Source organism: Dipteris shenzhenensis, chromosome 11 (genome assembly GCF_047967505.1).
Source record: "Dipteris shenzhenensis isolate YYH24624 ecotype China chromosome 11, Dip_SZ_1.0, whole genome shotgun sequence".
In the NCBI taxonomy this organism is placed as follows: Eukaryota; Viridiplantae; Streptophyta; class Polypodiopsida; order Gleicheniales; family Dipteridaceae; genus Dipteris; species Dipteris shenzhenensis.
Genome location: NC_141606.1, coordinates 49,336,060 through 49,354,086, shown reverse-complemented (window position 1 = coordinate 49,354,086; position 18,027 = coordinate 49,336,060). Strand labels below are relative to the sequence as shown.

General features: G+C 43.0%; 1 protein-coding gene across 1 annotated transcript in view; it reads left to right on the top strand.

The window, feature by feature from the left end:
• The window catches only part of LOC147897122 (uncharacterized), a 175,712-nt gene extending 158,518 nt beyond the window's left edge, over positions 1-17,194 (top strand). The window contains exon 3 of the mRNA XM_087381220.1: positions 17,141-17,194. Coding sequence (XP_087237346.1) covers positions 17,141-17,194 — 54 coding nt within the window. The remainder of the gene's footprint in view (positions 1-17,140) is intronic.
• The last annotated feature ends 833 nt before the right edge of the window (positions 17,195-18,027 follow it).

Sequence of the window (18,027 nt, the reverse complement as noted above, 5' to 3'; positions counted from 1 at the left end):
CAGAGCCTGGTTCGTGGTAAGGAGCTCAAGAAAGCAAACCAAGTTCACGGTGTCCTGGTAGGAGGACGAGTGTTGCTTTCCTTTTTCAAGTTTGGGAGAAAATCTCTGGAAGTAGCACAGCCGGAAGTGCAAGAGTGCACTGTCTCAGATTGAGACACCCTTCGCGGTGTGGCGAGAGGGCAGTATATGCTACGGGTTAGGGCAAACCCCTAGGTGACTTTATTTTTCTGATTCGAGGCCATTTCGGGGCCTGTTTTGAAGGCGGAAGTTCTTCGCAACCACTCAGAAAAAGGCCCAGTTTTTGCTATGCGACCATTGCTCTGTAGGTCAGTGAGAAGTTGCCATAGAAATTGCATCGTATGCCTGTGCGCAGAGATACTAGGAGTTACAGAATCATCCTTATTGCCTGTTGATGCAAAATCGTCACTAGGAAGTGACTGTGTGGTCAAATACCACTTTCGTAAGTTTTGCAGATTTGCCCGTGTGTGAGGCAGAAGCTGTGTTTTTTGCAGTGACAGAATTTTTGGCAGTGCTCAGTAATGGCATCTTATTCTCTTTCACAGATTGTCACTGAAAAGCTTGACAAGAACAACTTCCAAGCATGGAAGTTTAGAATGACGAATTTCCTTATGGGAAAAGGCTATTGGGAGTTCATTACAGGAAATGAAGAAGAACCAGTTCTTCCTAATGTTCCCAATCAACTGGAAATGCAGGCATTTAAAGGATGGCATGAGAGAGCCAGAAAAGTTATGTACTGGCTGTCTATCAGTATTTCAGATTCTATGATTGTGCATATTCAAGATGCAAGTACGCCAAAGGAGGCATGGGATACTTTGGCACAAATGTACAGCACAAATATGCAAGCCAACAAAATGCAGCTCAAGCAGGAGTTGCACAATGTGCAGAGAGAAAATATGAACATCAATGAAGAAAATTGCAGGTGCAGTTCCTTCCATTGGGTTGCCAGTGGAAGATGATGATCTAGTTTCTGTGACCTTGAATGGTCTAGGAAAGGATTATGCACAGTTTCGGACATCCATTGCCATCCGTGAAAAATTTCCTGATTTTGAGGAGTTGTTTGCTCTTCTAATTTCTGAAGAGTAGAGAAATGGTGGTGCATCTTCTTCAGGAGGAACTTCAAAAGAAACTATCTTCTACTCCAATGCTGGAAGAGGTAGAGGCAGAGGTAGAGGAGGCCGATCTGGAGGCCGTGGTAGAAATCAGAATATGCAGCAAACTCAAGAAAAGCAGTCCTTTGGAGGAGGACGTGGTAACTTTAGAGGCAGGGGGAGCCAAAGAGGTCGTGGTGGATGGCAGAGAGGCCAAAATGCAAACAACAATGCTGAATGCTACTATTGTGGTAAAATGGGTCATATGGCTAAAGACTGCTACAAAAAGCAGAATGACATTATGAATGGAAAATTGCAACAAGGGAATTATGCATCTTCTAGTAGACAGGGTGATGACAGAAATGAGCATCTGTTTATGGTGCAGCACATGACCAATTCTGTGACAAGTGTAGAAGAAAGCAATGATGTGTGGTATGTTGACTCAGGTGGTCAAAGCACACGACAGGTCATGCAGAATGGATACAGGATGCAAGGAAAATGGAAAGACCAGGATTTGTGGAGACTGGTGATGATACTGCACATCCTATTGTGCAGATTGGTAAAATTCGTTTGTCTATGCACGATGGGAAAAAGAAATACCTGTTTGATATATTTCATGTCCCGAACAACACCAAGAACCTGGTTTCTGTTAGTCAAATGGTTGAGCAGGGCTTGCAGGTCAGATTTAATCCTCATGGATGCTTTGTTGAGAATATGAAAAATAACGATCGCTTGATAGCAAAAGGAAAGAAGAAGGGCAGGATGTTTACGTTGGATGTGGACATGCCTGAATTGAGTGCAACAATGTTTGCACATGGGACCGGTGTAGTTGCAGATATTGATATCTGGCATAGATGCATTGGTCATGTTAATGTACAGCGACTTAAATCAATGCAAGCCCAAAATATTGTTGCAGGATTGCCTAAATTCAAGGTTGCAGAAATGCATAAGGTATGTGAAGCCTGTCAATTTGGAAAACAAGCAAGGAAACCATTTCCTAGGCATGTTCAAGAGAGTAAGAAGCCATTGGAATTAATCCACTCTAATGTGTGGACTACTAAAGCTGCATCTATTGGAGGCTGTCATTATTTTGTCACTTTTATTGATGACTACAGCAGAAAAGTTTGGGTGTATTTTATGAAAAAGAAAAGTGAAGTGTTTGGGCACTAGACAGACGTGGATCGGTATGCATTGCTACTGGGGTTTCCACTTCAGACCACTTTCCTGTTGTGCTGGCTATCTCAGAGCCTCACTTGAGAGGCCGGTCTGCCAGCATCAGGATTCCAGATGCCTTTTACACAGAGGAGGACCTTACAGAGGCAGCCCTGCAGATATGGGTTGCTCATGTCCAGGGTGGGCAGCCATATGCATCACATGTAGCCGCTTCCCTTTCTGGTATTAGCGACTTCTACCGCTCAGTTGCTTGTACCAGGAGACGAGATATTCTTAGACGTGAGATTGTTGTTCGCCAGCAGTTGGCAGCTTTGCAGAGGGAAGAACAGAAACGGCCTTCAGATGCTTGGATTCAGGAGCGTCTTGCTGCAGCAAGGGCTCATCTGCAGTTATTGCTTGATCAGAGAGCAGAGTATGGCTTTCATGTACGGGAGTCCTTCTGGATTCAGATGGGTGGTAGAGTCAATAAACACTTTTTCTCTACTCTTGGCCCTAGACATAGTAGAGAGAGTGTATCCCAGCTTATTGACTCACATGGAGTTTTACAGACAGAGCCTGATGATGTCTTATGCATAGCTTCAAATTTCTATGCCACCCTTCTTACTGCTGATCCTGAGACACATGATAGAGAGGATGCTAGACAGGCTATTTGGCAGAGTATCCCTGTGTTGGTGAATCCAGGACTGCACTTTCAGCCCTTCACAAGGGCAAGTGCCCAGGTTCAGATGGCCTCACCCCGGCTTTTTTCATTGCATTTTGGGATATGATTGGAGACTATATTACTTCAGCGCTGCAGGCCATTTGGGACTCTGGCGAGATGCCTGGGTCGCTTACAGAGGGTCTCATCCACCTTATCCCAAAAGGAGGTAGCAGAAATTTAGTGTCCCAGTGGAGGCCTATCACACTTCTGGGGACTTGTTACAAGATTCTGGCCAAGGCTATCAGCCTCCGATTGCAGCCACTTCCCCTGATCTCATTCATGACACTCAGACGGAATTTGTGCATGGCAGAAGCATTTTTTATAACATTTTTTCTTTCTGGGAAGCTTCAGAGTGGGCCATGCAGAGTGGCCAGAATCTTGCCATTCTACTTTTGGATTTTGAAAAAGCTTATGACAGAGTAGATTGGGGTCTTTTGGAGGGCACCCTTCTATGCTTTGGCTTTACTAATGCTTGGATCAGAGATGTTTCCTGTTTGTACAGATCAGCCCACAACCAGGTACTTATTGGTGGGGTAAGGGGTGAGAGATTTCAGATTTCCAGATCAGTCCGTCAGGGATGCCCCCTTGCTCCTTTCCTTTTTTTGTTCGTGGCCGAAGCTATGAGTATCTATATTAGATCTCAAGCTGACATCTTTGGGCTGAGACTTCCCATCAGAAGGGAAGAGGAGCTACTTGACAGTGAGTTAGCTGATGACACAGCAGTTTACTTGGATGCCACTCCACAGACGCTCACTTCTTTCAGGACAGCATTGGATTTATTTTGCTTGGCGGCAGGGGCGCAGATAAATTGGCATAAATCCAATGGCTTTTGGATCAGTGATGAGGACACTCCAGTTTGGGGGCTTGACATAGGATTCACTTGGGTTCAGAGGGGTGAGCCTATCAGGTATTTGGGCTGCCAGGTCGGCTTGGATATTTCTACCACGCAGCAGTTTGCTCCCGTTTTGGAGAGCATCAGAAGGAAGCTTCTTTTTTGGAGCTCAGTCAAGCTCGATCTTGCCTCTAGAGTTGTGGTGGTCAACCAGGTCCTCTTGGCCACAGCCTGGTTTGTTTGTTCATGTTGGTGCCGTTCTAGGGACTACATCATTCAACTCAGAAAACCGATCAGAAACTTTCTCTGGAGTGGGCTTGATGGCACAGCAGATGCCTTAGCCAGGGTGGCTTGGGAGACCCTCATCCTCCCTACACAGGAAGGGGGTCTCAATATTATTGATCCAGATTTACAGTCAGATTTACAGTGCAGAGCTTTACTTTGCAAGATGGTGGTGCGGGGACTTATGCCAAGGCAGGAACCGTGGAAGGACTTTCTTATCAGCAGCATACAGAGGTGCACACCTTCTTCAGGAGGAGACTGGATGAGCAGTGTTAGATGGATCTTCACCACGACACACCTCAGGTCACCTTCGTCCCCTCTCATGGTTGCCATTCTGAAAGCTTGGGCCAGTTTCAGAAGCACTTTTGGGAGGATTCCTCCTTCCTCTCGGGAAGAGATTGATAGGCAACCCATGATGTGGAATGACAGTATTTTAGATGATCATGGCAGACCACTGGGTGCCTCACTCTACATGCAGTGGTCCAGGTGGGAGAGGGGACCTGCATCTTCTATGGGGTCTTGGAAAGCTTTCCACAGGCTTCTAGAGGAGACCAAATCAAGGTTGACAGGACATCTCAGAGGGAGTGCAGGGAGGATCTTGCAGATTGAGGCAGCCCTTCCAGAGGTTTGGGTAGACACAGATGATATGCCACTCACTTCCTCCACTTGGACAGGTACTTTTTCGAGAGGCGGGGTTCCGCTTCAGGTTTTGGCCTTTCGAGATGCACAGGAGGATGCTTTGATTTTTAGTGTCCAGGATGGTGGCAGATTGCTCAGGTCCACAGAGGACATCTTGCTTGAGTCTGCTTTTCAGCCTATCAGGGTTGTAGGTCTTTTGATGCAGGGATCAGATTCAGAGTGGTTCCTAGACCCAGACCACCGGCTACTCTCCACCGGGTCTTGGAGGCTCTGGCTCTATGGGGGAGTTCCCATTAGGTATTTGCAGTGGGACCCCGGAGAGTGGGAGTGGATTGACGCAGGGCATCGAGAGAAGAGCATCCCCTTCTTTCGTTACACGGTCAGTAATGCCAAGAGATACCAGCTCAGTAGTAGAGGTTGGAGACCCTCCAGAGTTCCTTATTGGGAGACTTTTGATATTACTGCGGATCTGCAGAGGTGCTTCTGGAGGAGACTCTGGAAATCCCACAGGAATAGAAAGATCACTATCTTCTTTTGGCTTTCTATCCATGGAGGGATTGCAGTGAACCTTTGGAGGTCCAGGTTCGGAGCCGACCCTACATGCCCTCGATGCCTTTCTGCTTCGGAGTCTATTCAGCATTGCTTATGGGATTGCAGACAGGCGAGGATGATTTGGATGGGGGTAGCCAGGATTTTCAGTCACTTTGCCCATTCCCCATTTTTTATGACATGGGGCTCGGTGGCTTGGCTTTCTCTTACAGGACCTCAGGTTTTCTATGAGAGTTGACTCCTCTCGGGCATTTCGGTTCGACGTCATCGGATTGAGTCTTGTTCGTTGGATGTGGTACCACACCTTCCTTTTACAGCTGTACATGCCTCTGTGGATACTTCTTGGGAGATTCTAGCGAGCATAGCATCCTGGCATATCTGGAGAGCCAGATACACAGAGGCTTTGGAGGGTACTCAGGTTCATCCCTCGCACACATTGGCTAGTATCTGGACAGACATCATACATACTTTGATGGCCGTATGGACGGGTATGTAGGGAGACTCCCGTGCAGCCTCAGCTAGGAGGGCTTCTTTCTTTAGGGAATGGAAGGATTCTCCTTTCTTCTCTGAAACTACTACAGGGTTGAGGTGGCACTTTCAGCCTCAGCCTTGGTTGTTTTCCACCTCACTCTGAGGGGGTTTTTTATTTATCCTTATGATTTCATGATGTATTCCGCTCAATACATGGCATGACGCCAGAGGAGATGTATACTGGTAGGAAACCAAATATTTCTCATTTTAAAATTTTTTGTTGCATTACCTATGTTCATGTGCCAGATGAGTTGAGGTCCAAGTTGGATCCAAAAGCTGAGAAGTGCATCTTTATTGATTATTCTCTGCAGCAGAAAGGGTATAGATGCTATAATCCTTCTACTCGTAAGTTTACAGTGAGCAGAGATATTGTTTTTGATGAGATGAGCAGCTGGTATAAACTAGTAAATGTGATTGATGATGTAGATGCACAAAATGGTAATGCTGCACAGAATTCACAGCAGCAATCACAAAATATTAGTGGACCTGCAGTGTCCTCTAGTAGTGGTTCACATACTTCGCCATGGACAGGCAGATTGAGATCAGGAGAATCTCCGCAAAGCAATGCAGATAGTGGTATGCCGGTATCACGAGAAGGTAGATCAGCCCATGTTTGATGTGAATGCAGGTCACTCTTATGTGGATGGTGAATCCAGTGGCTCAGAACAGAGCATTGATGATGAGTTGGGTATTCCTTTTGTTGTTACACCAAGAGTAAGGAAGACCAGGGATGTTTTGAGAGCACCTGGAAGTGAGCCTATTTTGTGCACGTCTACCACATCTAGATATCCTGTGCATAGGCTGAAATATGATGGATTTACAGCCATTCACTATGCCTATATTATCAAAGTGATACAGGAACCAGAACCCACTTCTTTTGAGCAAGCCATGGGAAAAGAAAAATGGAAGAAAGCCATGGATGAAGAAATGGATGCCTTGGAAGCAAATGCTACATGTAAATTAGTGCCTTTGGCTAAAGACAAGAATGCAGTTGGCTGTAAGTGGGTTTATAAGGTGAAGCACAATGCAGATGGTTCTGTGAACAGATACAAGGCAAGATTAGTTGTCAAGGGGTATGCACAGACATATGGCATTGATTATGAGGAAACATTCAGTCCGGTTGCAAGGATGGCAACCGTAAGAGCAGTCATTGCTATGGCTGCATCAAAGGGATGGTCTTTACATCAGATAAATGTAAAGAACGCCTTCTTGCATGGTGATTTGCAAGAAGAGGTCTTTATGGAGCAGCCACCAGGTTCTGTCCATGCTGTTCATCCTAAGTTTATTTGCAGGTTGAAGAAAGCCTTGTATGGCTTGAAGCAAGCACCTAGAGCATGGTTTGACAAGATAGGACAATATCTTGTCACTATTGGCTTTCATATTTCCAAGGCAGATTTCTCACTCTATGTGAGAAAAACAGAGAAAGGTATTATGCTGCTTGTCATTTATGTTGATGATTTGATCATCATAGGTGATAGTGATGAAGATATCCTTCATGTGAAACTGCTATTGAAGCAGAAGTTTGAGATGAAGGATTTGGGAGAGCTGCATTATTTCTTGGACATTGAGGTGATTAGATCACCAAGTGGGATACAGCTCTTGCAGAGGCAGTATGGATTGGACATGCTGTCCAAATATGGGATGACAGGCTGTAAGCCTATTTCAGTTCCTTTGGAGCAGAATGTGAAGCTGAGCGCAGATGCAGGTGAGCTTCTGGAAGACCCTACTATGTACAGAGGCATAGTAGGAAGTTTGATTTATATGACTATTACTAGGCCAGATTTGAGCTATGCTGTTGGATTGGTAAGTCAGTTTATCCAGGCCCCAAGGAAATCGCATTTGGATGCGGCTAGATGCATACTTAGGTATGTGAAGTCCACATTGCAGTATGGACTATTTTATGAGGCTGGGGTTCAGATACAGTTGCATGGATACACTGATGCTGATTGGGCTGGTAGTATTTCTGATAGACGATCTACCAGTGGATGTGTTCTCTTTTGGGAGTGTTGCAGTCACTTGGAGCAGCAAGAAACAGCCTACAGTTGCCTTGTCGAGCACAGAGGCTGAGTACAAGGTTGCAGCAATGGCTGCATGTGAGGTAGCTTGGTTGCATAAGCTACTCTATGATATGCATCAGTCTACAGATGGGCCAGTTGTCATTTATTGTGACAACATGAGCAGTATACACTTGGGAAATAACCCAGTCTATCATGCTAGAACAAAGCACATTGAGGTGCATTATCACTATGTGCAGGAGAAGGTTTGACTAGGTCTTATTGATCTAGTTTATGTCAGCACAGAGGATCAAGTAGCTGACATGTTCACGAAGGCATTGGGCGCAGAGAAGCTGCGCAAGTTCAGAGACCTGCTTGGTGTGCAGAAATTGGGATTGAGCTCGAGAGGGAGTGTCGAGATATCGAGCTCCACTCGTGATATGCCAGGGTGATCGTTGTGCATTTATGTCACCGACTTGTTAGCTGCAGATGCGGTTGGTACACCGCCCATGAATAGTAGCTGGATGACAGCTATCCTTATCTACTCTAGTTCGTGGCTCAGTTAGTATGCCACCTTAGTTAGTTGAGTTTGGTTTGAGACCCACATATAGGGTTGTCCTATTTCTTTGTACTAGAGTTCTTTTGGCTTACACAACTAAGAAGAGGAAAATTGTTTTCAGCCGCCACCTCTGTGTGTATTTCCCATTGTGTATGTGAGAAAGCCGCAAGTGAGACTCCTTTCTTCTCTCCCACTATCTTCACACCTCTTTTCTTGGAGAAGATTGAAAGGTCTTGGTTGCTCCTCCGTACCCTTGTTTTGTCCTAGGGTTGTCATTTCCTTTGCGAATTGCAGTGTTTTGACCTAGTTTAGAAGAGGTTCCATGGTTAGAAGGAGGTTCCAAGGTTCTCCAAGGTTCAGAAGGAGTCTACGGTTAGGAGGAGGATCCAAGGTTCAGGGTAGAGTACATGGTGGAGAACTTGCCTCCCTCACAGATCATGGAGTTTAAGGGTTGAGGAACAAAGGGTTTAGGGGGAGCATAGGAGTGGGAGAGAAAGAAGATGTAAGAGCATGGGGGAAAGAAGAGAGAGGAGGGAGGAGGAGGAGGGAGTAGGAGGAGAGAGGAGGAGGAGGAGGGAGGAGGAGGAGGAGGAGGAGGAGGGAGGAGCAGGAGAAAGTAGGAGGAGGGAGGAGGAGAGGGAGAGGATGGGTTGCATGGTTGGAGGAGAGGGGAGGAGGAGTTGCAAGGTTAGGACATGCTTTTGGACGTGGAGTGCAAGGAAGCATGGACACTTGAGACAAATGCTTGGAATACCAAAGTAGACTCAACACAATGCCCCAAAGAGTGTGGGCATTTAGGGTATCCCATTGGCTAGAATATTACCCCTCAACAACAGCTTAAATGGGTGCTTCAAAAGATTAACAAGAAGCTGGAATACTGGCACTTGTCAACTTGGCCTTTACATGTTCGACTTCGGATAGTGCAGTCTATCATTATGGCATATGTGCAATTTTATTTGCCTCTTCTTCACTGGTTTTTTAAGCATTTGGCTTCCTATATGTCCCAGGCTATGGAGATATTTTGGAAAAGTAAATCTCACAAAAAGGATTTGCGACTACTTTCCATGCAGTCTGTTTGTTCTCCTAAGACTCATGGGGGACTGAATATTCTCAATCTTCAATTTCATATGTTGGCAAGAAAGAGCACTATGATTGCTGATTTTTTTCAACAAAAACAGCCATGGGATATTATGTTAGCAGCTATGTGTGGAAACATGAAGTCCCACGCATATGAGCATTGGATTACAGATCCCTGGGAAGCAATCATGACTACATTTCAGGGGAAAATTCCTGGCTGTCCTGTTTCTACTGCTTTTATTCATGATTGGAAGAGAATTCTCTCTTATGCTAAATGGTCAGATGCTTCCTCCCATCATGGTAATTCTCTTCGTTTGGAAAGCATCCATTGAAGCAAGGTGTTTGATTCGCCTCTTGCTTTACAGGCACCTATTAAAGCATATAATCTTATGAAATTGGGCATAGGATTTGTCGGAGATGTGGTGGATCAACATGGTTATGTGCTTTCATTTCCACAAGCTTGCAGGACATTCCCCTTAGGTTTGCATCATAGGCCCACTACTTACAACTATGTTGCAGCCTTTTGTTCCTGTTCCTCCACTGTTTGTACAGGACAGATTACTGGACTGGAATCTGACTTCCTTGTCTCCTGCTACCTGTTCACTTTCAATGCATAATTTGACATCCTCGAGGTCTACAGATTTCTTCTTCCACCGCCGTGGATTGATAAGCATGCCAACACTCTTTGGAATTTGGATAGGCCTTTATCTTGGTGGCAATCAAAACTCAAGAAAATTTGGAAAGCTAAATTGAAATTGAAACAGAGGCTTTTCTTTTGGAGATGTATAGTGGGAGCTTTTTCCATTGGGGTAAAATTGGAAGCACGTCGAATTGCTTCCTCTTCCTGCCCCCGTTGCTCTCATCACCGTGAGACAGTTCCCCATTTGTTATGGTCTTGCCCGCACTCTCGCATATTGATCACTCATGTCTCTCATTTGCTGCGGCTTCGGTTTCCCTCTATCAGATTCGGGAAACTCTTCTGGATGTTTGGATGCTTCTCATCTCATATGTCTCCATTCCTCCTTTTCTTTCACTAGGCTCGTTTTTGGGTACTATGGACTATTTGGACACATAGATTGCATTTTAGGATGGGACAACAGTTCCCTTAGGCATATGCTTTCTTCAGAATGTCCCTCAAGCAATCTTTGTATGATAGTTATGCCGCGAGGAATTTGGATGCTACTAGCCTTGAAGTGTTTTCTCACTGTTTTTGAGTTCTTCCATTAGGCTCTGGAGTCTAATGTCATTTACATTGATTTCATGTTAATTTTATAGTCACTGATTTCACCAAAAAAAAGTGTGTGCGGTGTGTTGGCATAGTGTGTGTGTGTGAATGTGTGTGTGTGTGGTGGTGTGTGTGGTGCGTTGTGGTGTGTGTTGGTAGAGAGAGCTCGACGCCTCTGCTGTTCAACCTCATCAGGGATCGTGTGGCGCATGTCTCCCCGTCCGTACATCTGTACGGCCATCGTACAGTTCTCATATGGCAGTAAGAACATCTGCGTCACGTCTGGCTTACCTCTTCGCATCTTTGAACGGAGCTCCGTACCTGCCTGCATCGCCGTACCTTTCCTGTAGACTACCTTCCCAACGTCCGTACAGCCCGTCAGTATTTTCATGCAACCGTCACAGTCTTCCCGTACACCCATCAGTAGTCCTCACGTTTGTACAGTAGTCCTTCCTGTGCCCCATCTGCTTCTCTCCGTTTGGTACCTGCTGAATCCCTTAGCCTCCATGGCAGAAACAAGCAAGTATTATGTCAAGAGAGCACTCACGTTTGTACAGTAGTCCTTCCTGTGCCTCACGTTTGTACAGTAGTCCTTCCTGTGCCCCATCTGCTTCTCTCCGTTTGGTACCTGCTGAATCCCTTAGCCTCCATGGCAGAAACAAGCAAGTATTATGTCAAGAGAGCACTCTCTCCTGAACCTAAAAGACAATCAAGGGAAATGCCCCCCATAGCTCCTTCATCTGAAGATGCTTCCTATGTGTTTGACATGTTGAATGATGATTTTCAACAAAGTAGAAGAGAATGGATTCTACCTGCTCCGGAACTCACTTACAAGATGAAGTTGCCTTCCCTTCTGCATCCTTTGAAGAAGCTCTCTCAAACTGCAGTTATCATCTTTTTCCTAGGCAAAATACCCTCGGCTAATGATGTGGGACAATGGGTGAATTCTCTTCTAGGTGGATGCTATGTAGAAGGAGTCTATTTTGCCTCCCGAGGATTTTATGAAGTTCATCTTTTGGATGCCTTGACAAAACAAAAGATGCTGGAAATGTCCCCTTTATTTTTTGGTCGTCAAATGGTGCACATCATGCCCTGGTCCCCTAATAAGGACTATCAGAATCTCATCAAGCATCATTGCCCTGTATGGGTTGAAGTGGTTGATTTTTCAGATTACATGAGAACAGAGCTTCCAGGCTTAGCCATGACATTGGGACAAGTGATCTGTCCCCCTCGTCCCACAGGTAATAAAAATCGTTTTTGCATCTTATGGGATACTGATAGACCAACCCCCTCTCCTATTGCAGTTGAGATTGAGGGTGTTAATTTGGAAAATAAATATTTCACTTTAAAATGGGGCATTTTTGCTAGAGCTTGTTTCTCTTGTCACAAGTTTGGGCACCTAGCTTCTGAGTGTCCCTCTATCCTTCATCCGCCTCCTCCAGCAGCCATTCCTTTGCCATCTAATAAAGGAGGTCAGAAGACATATGTGGAAAAGACTAAAGCTAAAGGAGTAAAGCCTTCAGTTCATACCGGGAGCTAGGTCAATTCAGCTCAAAATAAGGATAAAGGAAAAAGCAAGTTAGTGGAAAATAATTCATTTTCTCATGAGGGATGGCAGACTGCAAAGAAGACGGTGCCTTTCAAACAAAGACCTCTCCAATCTCGTAATTGGGATGCTTCTGCTCCTTCTCCGGGTCAACCTTCTACCTCTTCGGGCAACCCCATCTCAAAGGCATGGGTTAGTGCAGTCAAGAAGGGTCTTCCACTTTGTGAAGAAGATGATCTAGTCAGGGAATTGGATTCTGAGGGTCAGCAAGACCCTGTGGCAATGGCAGAGGCTTGATGCCTCCCTTTCTTTTTGAGGACTGTTCATCTCTTGTACATATTTTCATGCATGCTTCTCTTAAATGTATTTCTTATAATATACAGGGCCTCTGCGACTAGAATAAATGGAGGCTCCTATGGCATTATATATATAAAATTCATCCTGATGTTGTGTGTCTGCAAGAGCATAATCAGCATTCTTTTGCTGGCCAGGATGGGTTCTTTTCAGGATATGATATATTTTATGCATGATCTGAACAATTCTCTGGGCTGTACATTTTAGCCAGACATGATCTGTAGCCCTGGATAGCATATAATGATCTTGGTGGCTGATGGATGATTATCCAATGTATAATCAATGGAGAGATTTTTTGAAATAGGCTCCTTGTATGCCTCTCAAAATTCAGCTTCTAGAGCTCAAATGTGGGACTCCATCAAGCAATATCCTTGGTCTTCAAATGCTCTCCTTTGTGGTGACTTCAATAATTCTCCTCATTGGAAGGACAATACCACGCATAAATCCCATATGCTGCCCTCTGAAATCCAGCAATGGGAACATATGACTTTATCACTTCAATTTGCAGATTTATGGACAGCAACTCACCCTTCAGTTATGGGATTTACATATCATCATAATGCTTTTACAGAATATTGGGCTAGGCTTGATAGATGTTATCTTATTCATGCTCAGCAATATGATGAATATACATGTCAAATGTGGAGTGATTATTCTCAACAACTATCTGATCACACTCCACTTTGGCTCACCCTTTCATTTGGAATGCCTCTGGATGACATGCAGCTCTCTTCAGTCAGACATTTACAGGTCAATCAATTATATCTTTGTCATGAAAAATTCCAGCAAATGATCAGACTGGCTTGCAGGCCATTGTTATCCCATGCTCAGGAGGATCTGGACTTTGCTTGGAACTCTTTTGTACATCGTATTCAAAATGTCATTAAGGAATATGGAAGATGGCAGAAACTAGACAGCATATCCAGTGGGCAAAATCATACAAGCAGTATTTGGTACAGAGTAGCCATCAAAGGTCTCTATGTGCTTCTGAGAAGCATTTATTGTCTTGTGCTTCCTCCATAATTGATGCCAATGATAAATGCAAGCTTTCCAAATGGCAGACCAGGGCTAGAGTTAAACCTATGCTAGATAAGGGTTGTTCCTCGAAATCTCTCTTTCGGAATTTACATGCACATAGACAAAGTCAATCTATCATGAGGGTCAAGAAACCTGACAGTCTTTGGACCCAAACTTTATCTCAGCTAGAAAAACAATGTCTGGATCATTTTCAGCTTCTTTTTTCTCAGCCATCTTCTTCTACACCTCAGGTTGCATTGGCTCGGAACAGATTTATTGAGCTTGTTTCTCCTATTGTTTCTTTGTAAAAAGCTTCAATGCTGGAAATGTCTTTCTCAGATATTGAATTGGATGAAGCCCTCAAGCATTTGGGTAAACATAAATCCCCTGGCTGGGATGGGTTGACGGTTGAATTTTTTGTAGCCTTCTGGGCTGAATTGAAGGGTCCAATTTTGAAGTTCATTAATGTAGCCTGGCAGCATCAACATCTTCCCTCAGCTTGGAAGCATGGTCTGGTTAAGCTTGTGCCCAAAAAACCTCTATGTGAGACAATGGATGACTGGAGGCCCGTCACTTTGATGCCGGTTATATACAAACTTATTGCTAAAATGTTGGTGCATCGGATAAAGGATATCCTTCATGATGGACCTAATCCCAGGCAATATGGTTTTGTTCCAAGACGGCATATACATGACAATATCTCTAATACTCTCATCGCAATGGAATATGCAAAATATTCAGCTCAAGATGTTTTGGTCATGCAGGTGGATGTGGCAAAGGCATTTGATACAGTACAGTGGGATTATGTCTCTCAAATCATGTTTAAACTTGGTTTTGGGCCAAAGTTGGTTAATGTCATATATTGGCTTTACTTAGATTCCATTGCACAATGCTTTATAGGGAATCATTTGTCTGAGTCTTGGATTCTGGAACGATCAGTTCGACAGGGATGCCCTCTCAGTGCTTTGCTCTATGCCATTGCTTCACATCTTTTGCTTCCTTATATGGATCATCTGGTTGATACTGGACAGTTAGTGGGGCTTTAGATTTCTGGTTCACGACCTTTCATTGCACAGGCTTATGCAGATGATTCATTCTTCATGCCAAAGAATAGTCCTTTGGAGCTTCGCCTATTGATGGATACCCTTTCAGATTTTGGGTTGGCAGCTGGTCTTAAAATTAATTTTCAGAAATCAAAACTCTTGCCTCTCAAGCATTGTGACTGGCATGCTATCCTGTGGCCCGGCCAAATTATTTATTCGGAAAACATAGTAAGACATTTGGGCTATCCCATTGGCTAGAAAATCAGAAATAAGCAACAAATATCATGGGTGTTAAACAAAATTCAGGACAAATTAGAATATTGGAAGATCTCCACTTGGCCCCTTCATGTACGGCTTCGAATTGTCCAGTCCATTGTTCTAGCTTATGTCCAATTCTACCTTCCTCTATTACATTGGTCATCTCGAGATCTCACTTATTTTATGTCTCAAGCCATGGAGATTTTTTGAAAAACTAAGCTTCATAAAAAAGCTTTAAGGTTGCTTAAAATGGACTTGCTTTGCTCACCAAGAATGCATGGTGGTTTGAATATAATAAACATCAAATTTCATGTGTTGGCAAGAAAGATCACTATGCTCAAGACATTTTTTCAACAAGAGCAGCCTTGGTTTATCATGTTGGCAATTTTGTGTGGTCAGATGCGCACAAATGCTTATGGACATTGGCTAGTTGATCCATCGGAAGTAGTACTTGGCAAATTTCAAGGTAAAATCCTTGGTTGTCCATTTTCTACATCCTTGATTCAGGATTGGAAGCAAGTTCTCTCTCACATCAAATGGTCTCCCCATCCTGCTTCTATAGCTTCCTCACTCAAAATGGAAAACATTCATTGGAGTGCTATGTTTTCCTCTCCCCTTGCTGTACAACAACCAATCAGAGCTTACAATCTTTTGAAATTGGGCATCCAGTTCATTGATGACGTGGTAGACACATAAGGACATATTCTCTCTTTTCCGGTAGCATGTCGACAATACAATCTTGGGATGCATCACAGACCTATTTGGAAAGCTATTGCTGATCTCTTAGTCCCTTTGGTTCCGATTCCAACATTGAATGTAAGAGATAGGCTTCAAGATTGGCACCTTCAGTCTTCAAGTCCAAGAATATCCTCTCGACCTTTGCATTTATTGACTTCTATACAGGCTTATCGATTGATATTACCTCCTGCTTGGATTGTTCATCATGCTAATTCTCTATGGCATCTGAATAAGTCATTAGCCTGGTGGGAAGGAAAATTGCAATTGATATGGAAGTTGAAAATGCCATTGAAGCAGAGACTCTTTCTGTGGAGATGCATTGTTGGTATTCCTCCAGTGGGAGTGAAATTGGCTCAAAGAAGGATTGCCTCACCTCTTTGTCCAAGATGTCACCATACTCCTGAGAGTATTCCGCATTTATTGTGGTTTTGTTCATATTCCAGAGATCTTCTAGACAAGATCTCCTATTTCTTATCTCTCAGATTTCCTGCACATAGGTTCTTCAAGTTTTTCTGGATGTATGGCAAACTATCAGCTTCTTTGTCACAATATTCTCTTTTTTTCCAATGGATCAGATACTGGGCCTTATGGACCCTCTGGCTGCAGCGAAATCATGCATATTTGAATTCTCCCCTTCAGCACTCTTATGAGTTCTTCCGAGCCTCATTGCGGCAGTCTTTATATGATGCCTTACATGAGGAAGATTTGGATGTTCCTTGTATTCAGCTTTTCTTTTACTGCTTCTGATGGATAGGGCATTGGCTCTTTTCTCGAGCACTGCCCTAATATAAATGAATGTTTCATAATATAATTTTCTTGGTTTTACCAAAAAAAAAAAGTGTGTGTAAAGGGAATCACAATCTAGTGAGCCTCCACCAATGTTTTCTTTCATATATTGCCATTTTTAATACTATATGTTCTGGTTTCACCGACAATTAATCAGCTGTATATGTGTTGGATTTTTTATTTCAAACAATTTGCTCTATGTTGTGCTCATATATTTTAGCAGGCAATGATAACATTATTAATCGTCTAATACCCTTGAAAAACAGAAAACACATTCTAAAATATAGAGAGAGAGAGAGTAAAAAAGATGGAAAGAATGTTCATTTTATATCTTCAAGAAATAGTCATTAAAATATGTTTTCATGATGTTGTTTGGTAAATTAATCTCAATCAGCTGTTTTAACCTAAGCTAAAATCTCCACTTCAACTCTCATGTCTTAAGTTCCTTATAGAGGATGGCTCCTCTTCATATAGACATCACTCCTTTTAGAATATCAATACTTGGGTCAAATTGTTTGGCCTCAAACAAAATGGACATCATGCATCTACATTCCATATGAACATATTTGTACTAATAATTGTCAATAAAACGATTCTATAAAAATGATTGGGTAATATAAGGTATCTGCTATTTGTTTCTACCTTTTATACTGTTTTTGCTAACGATACATATGATATTCAGATTTTGGGTTCCTCTTGATCACAATTCTGCCTTTGTATTATTGCAGACTTTCTTCGATTATTTTAAGCTCTATACGCTTTTTTATGTAAGTTATTTCTGAGTATACTTCATCTTTCTTCACAGAGTAACACCATAATCAATTTGTTATAAGCATACTTCAATATTGTTCTTTCAAACTCAAGTTTCACACTTTATAGAGAGGCATCATTTCTACATTTGTTGTGGAGACCATAAAAGCTATTTCACTAATTGCTTGAAGAATATTCCTTGGCACAGTAACCATCATATATAGGTAATCCATGTAAAAATATACATTGTCATATTTCATAGTGTAAAAATCATGTAACATAGAAATCATCTATATGAAAATCATGACTTTCAGGTTCACTACAGTCCACTAGGAAATTGCTGAAAATCAATTTTTTTGTCTGAAAAATACCTTGGATAGAATGGTTAGGCATATCCAAATAAAAAATTGCTATATTTGAAAATAAAACAACCATAGTAATACCCACCAGGCATTTCATAGCATCTATATCATGAAATGTAACCCACTTTGGAAGCTCTTGAAGACAATGACCTGGTTGGCTGCAGTGCAGTCCACAACTATGTAGGCATATTGAACCAATCAAATCATATTCAATGAGACCTTCAGCTTGATAAACGTGTTGTACATATTTTTCTCTTGAAATAATCAAGTCCTCGTGAGACATTTCATTTAAAAAGTCATTCAAAACAGCTTCTATTTCTTCCTCTTGAAGTAGGTCTCGACCACCCACTTCATGCGGATCCAAACCATATAAAAGTTGAGTGCTGACTACAAAAGATTTCAACATCATTTCTGACACTCAATTCTGAACTGATACTCAATATCTTCCTACTTTCAAGATCCTCATCATCACACATGAAAGATGACAATCTAGGTACAGATGA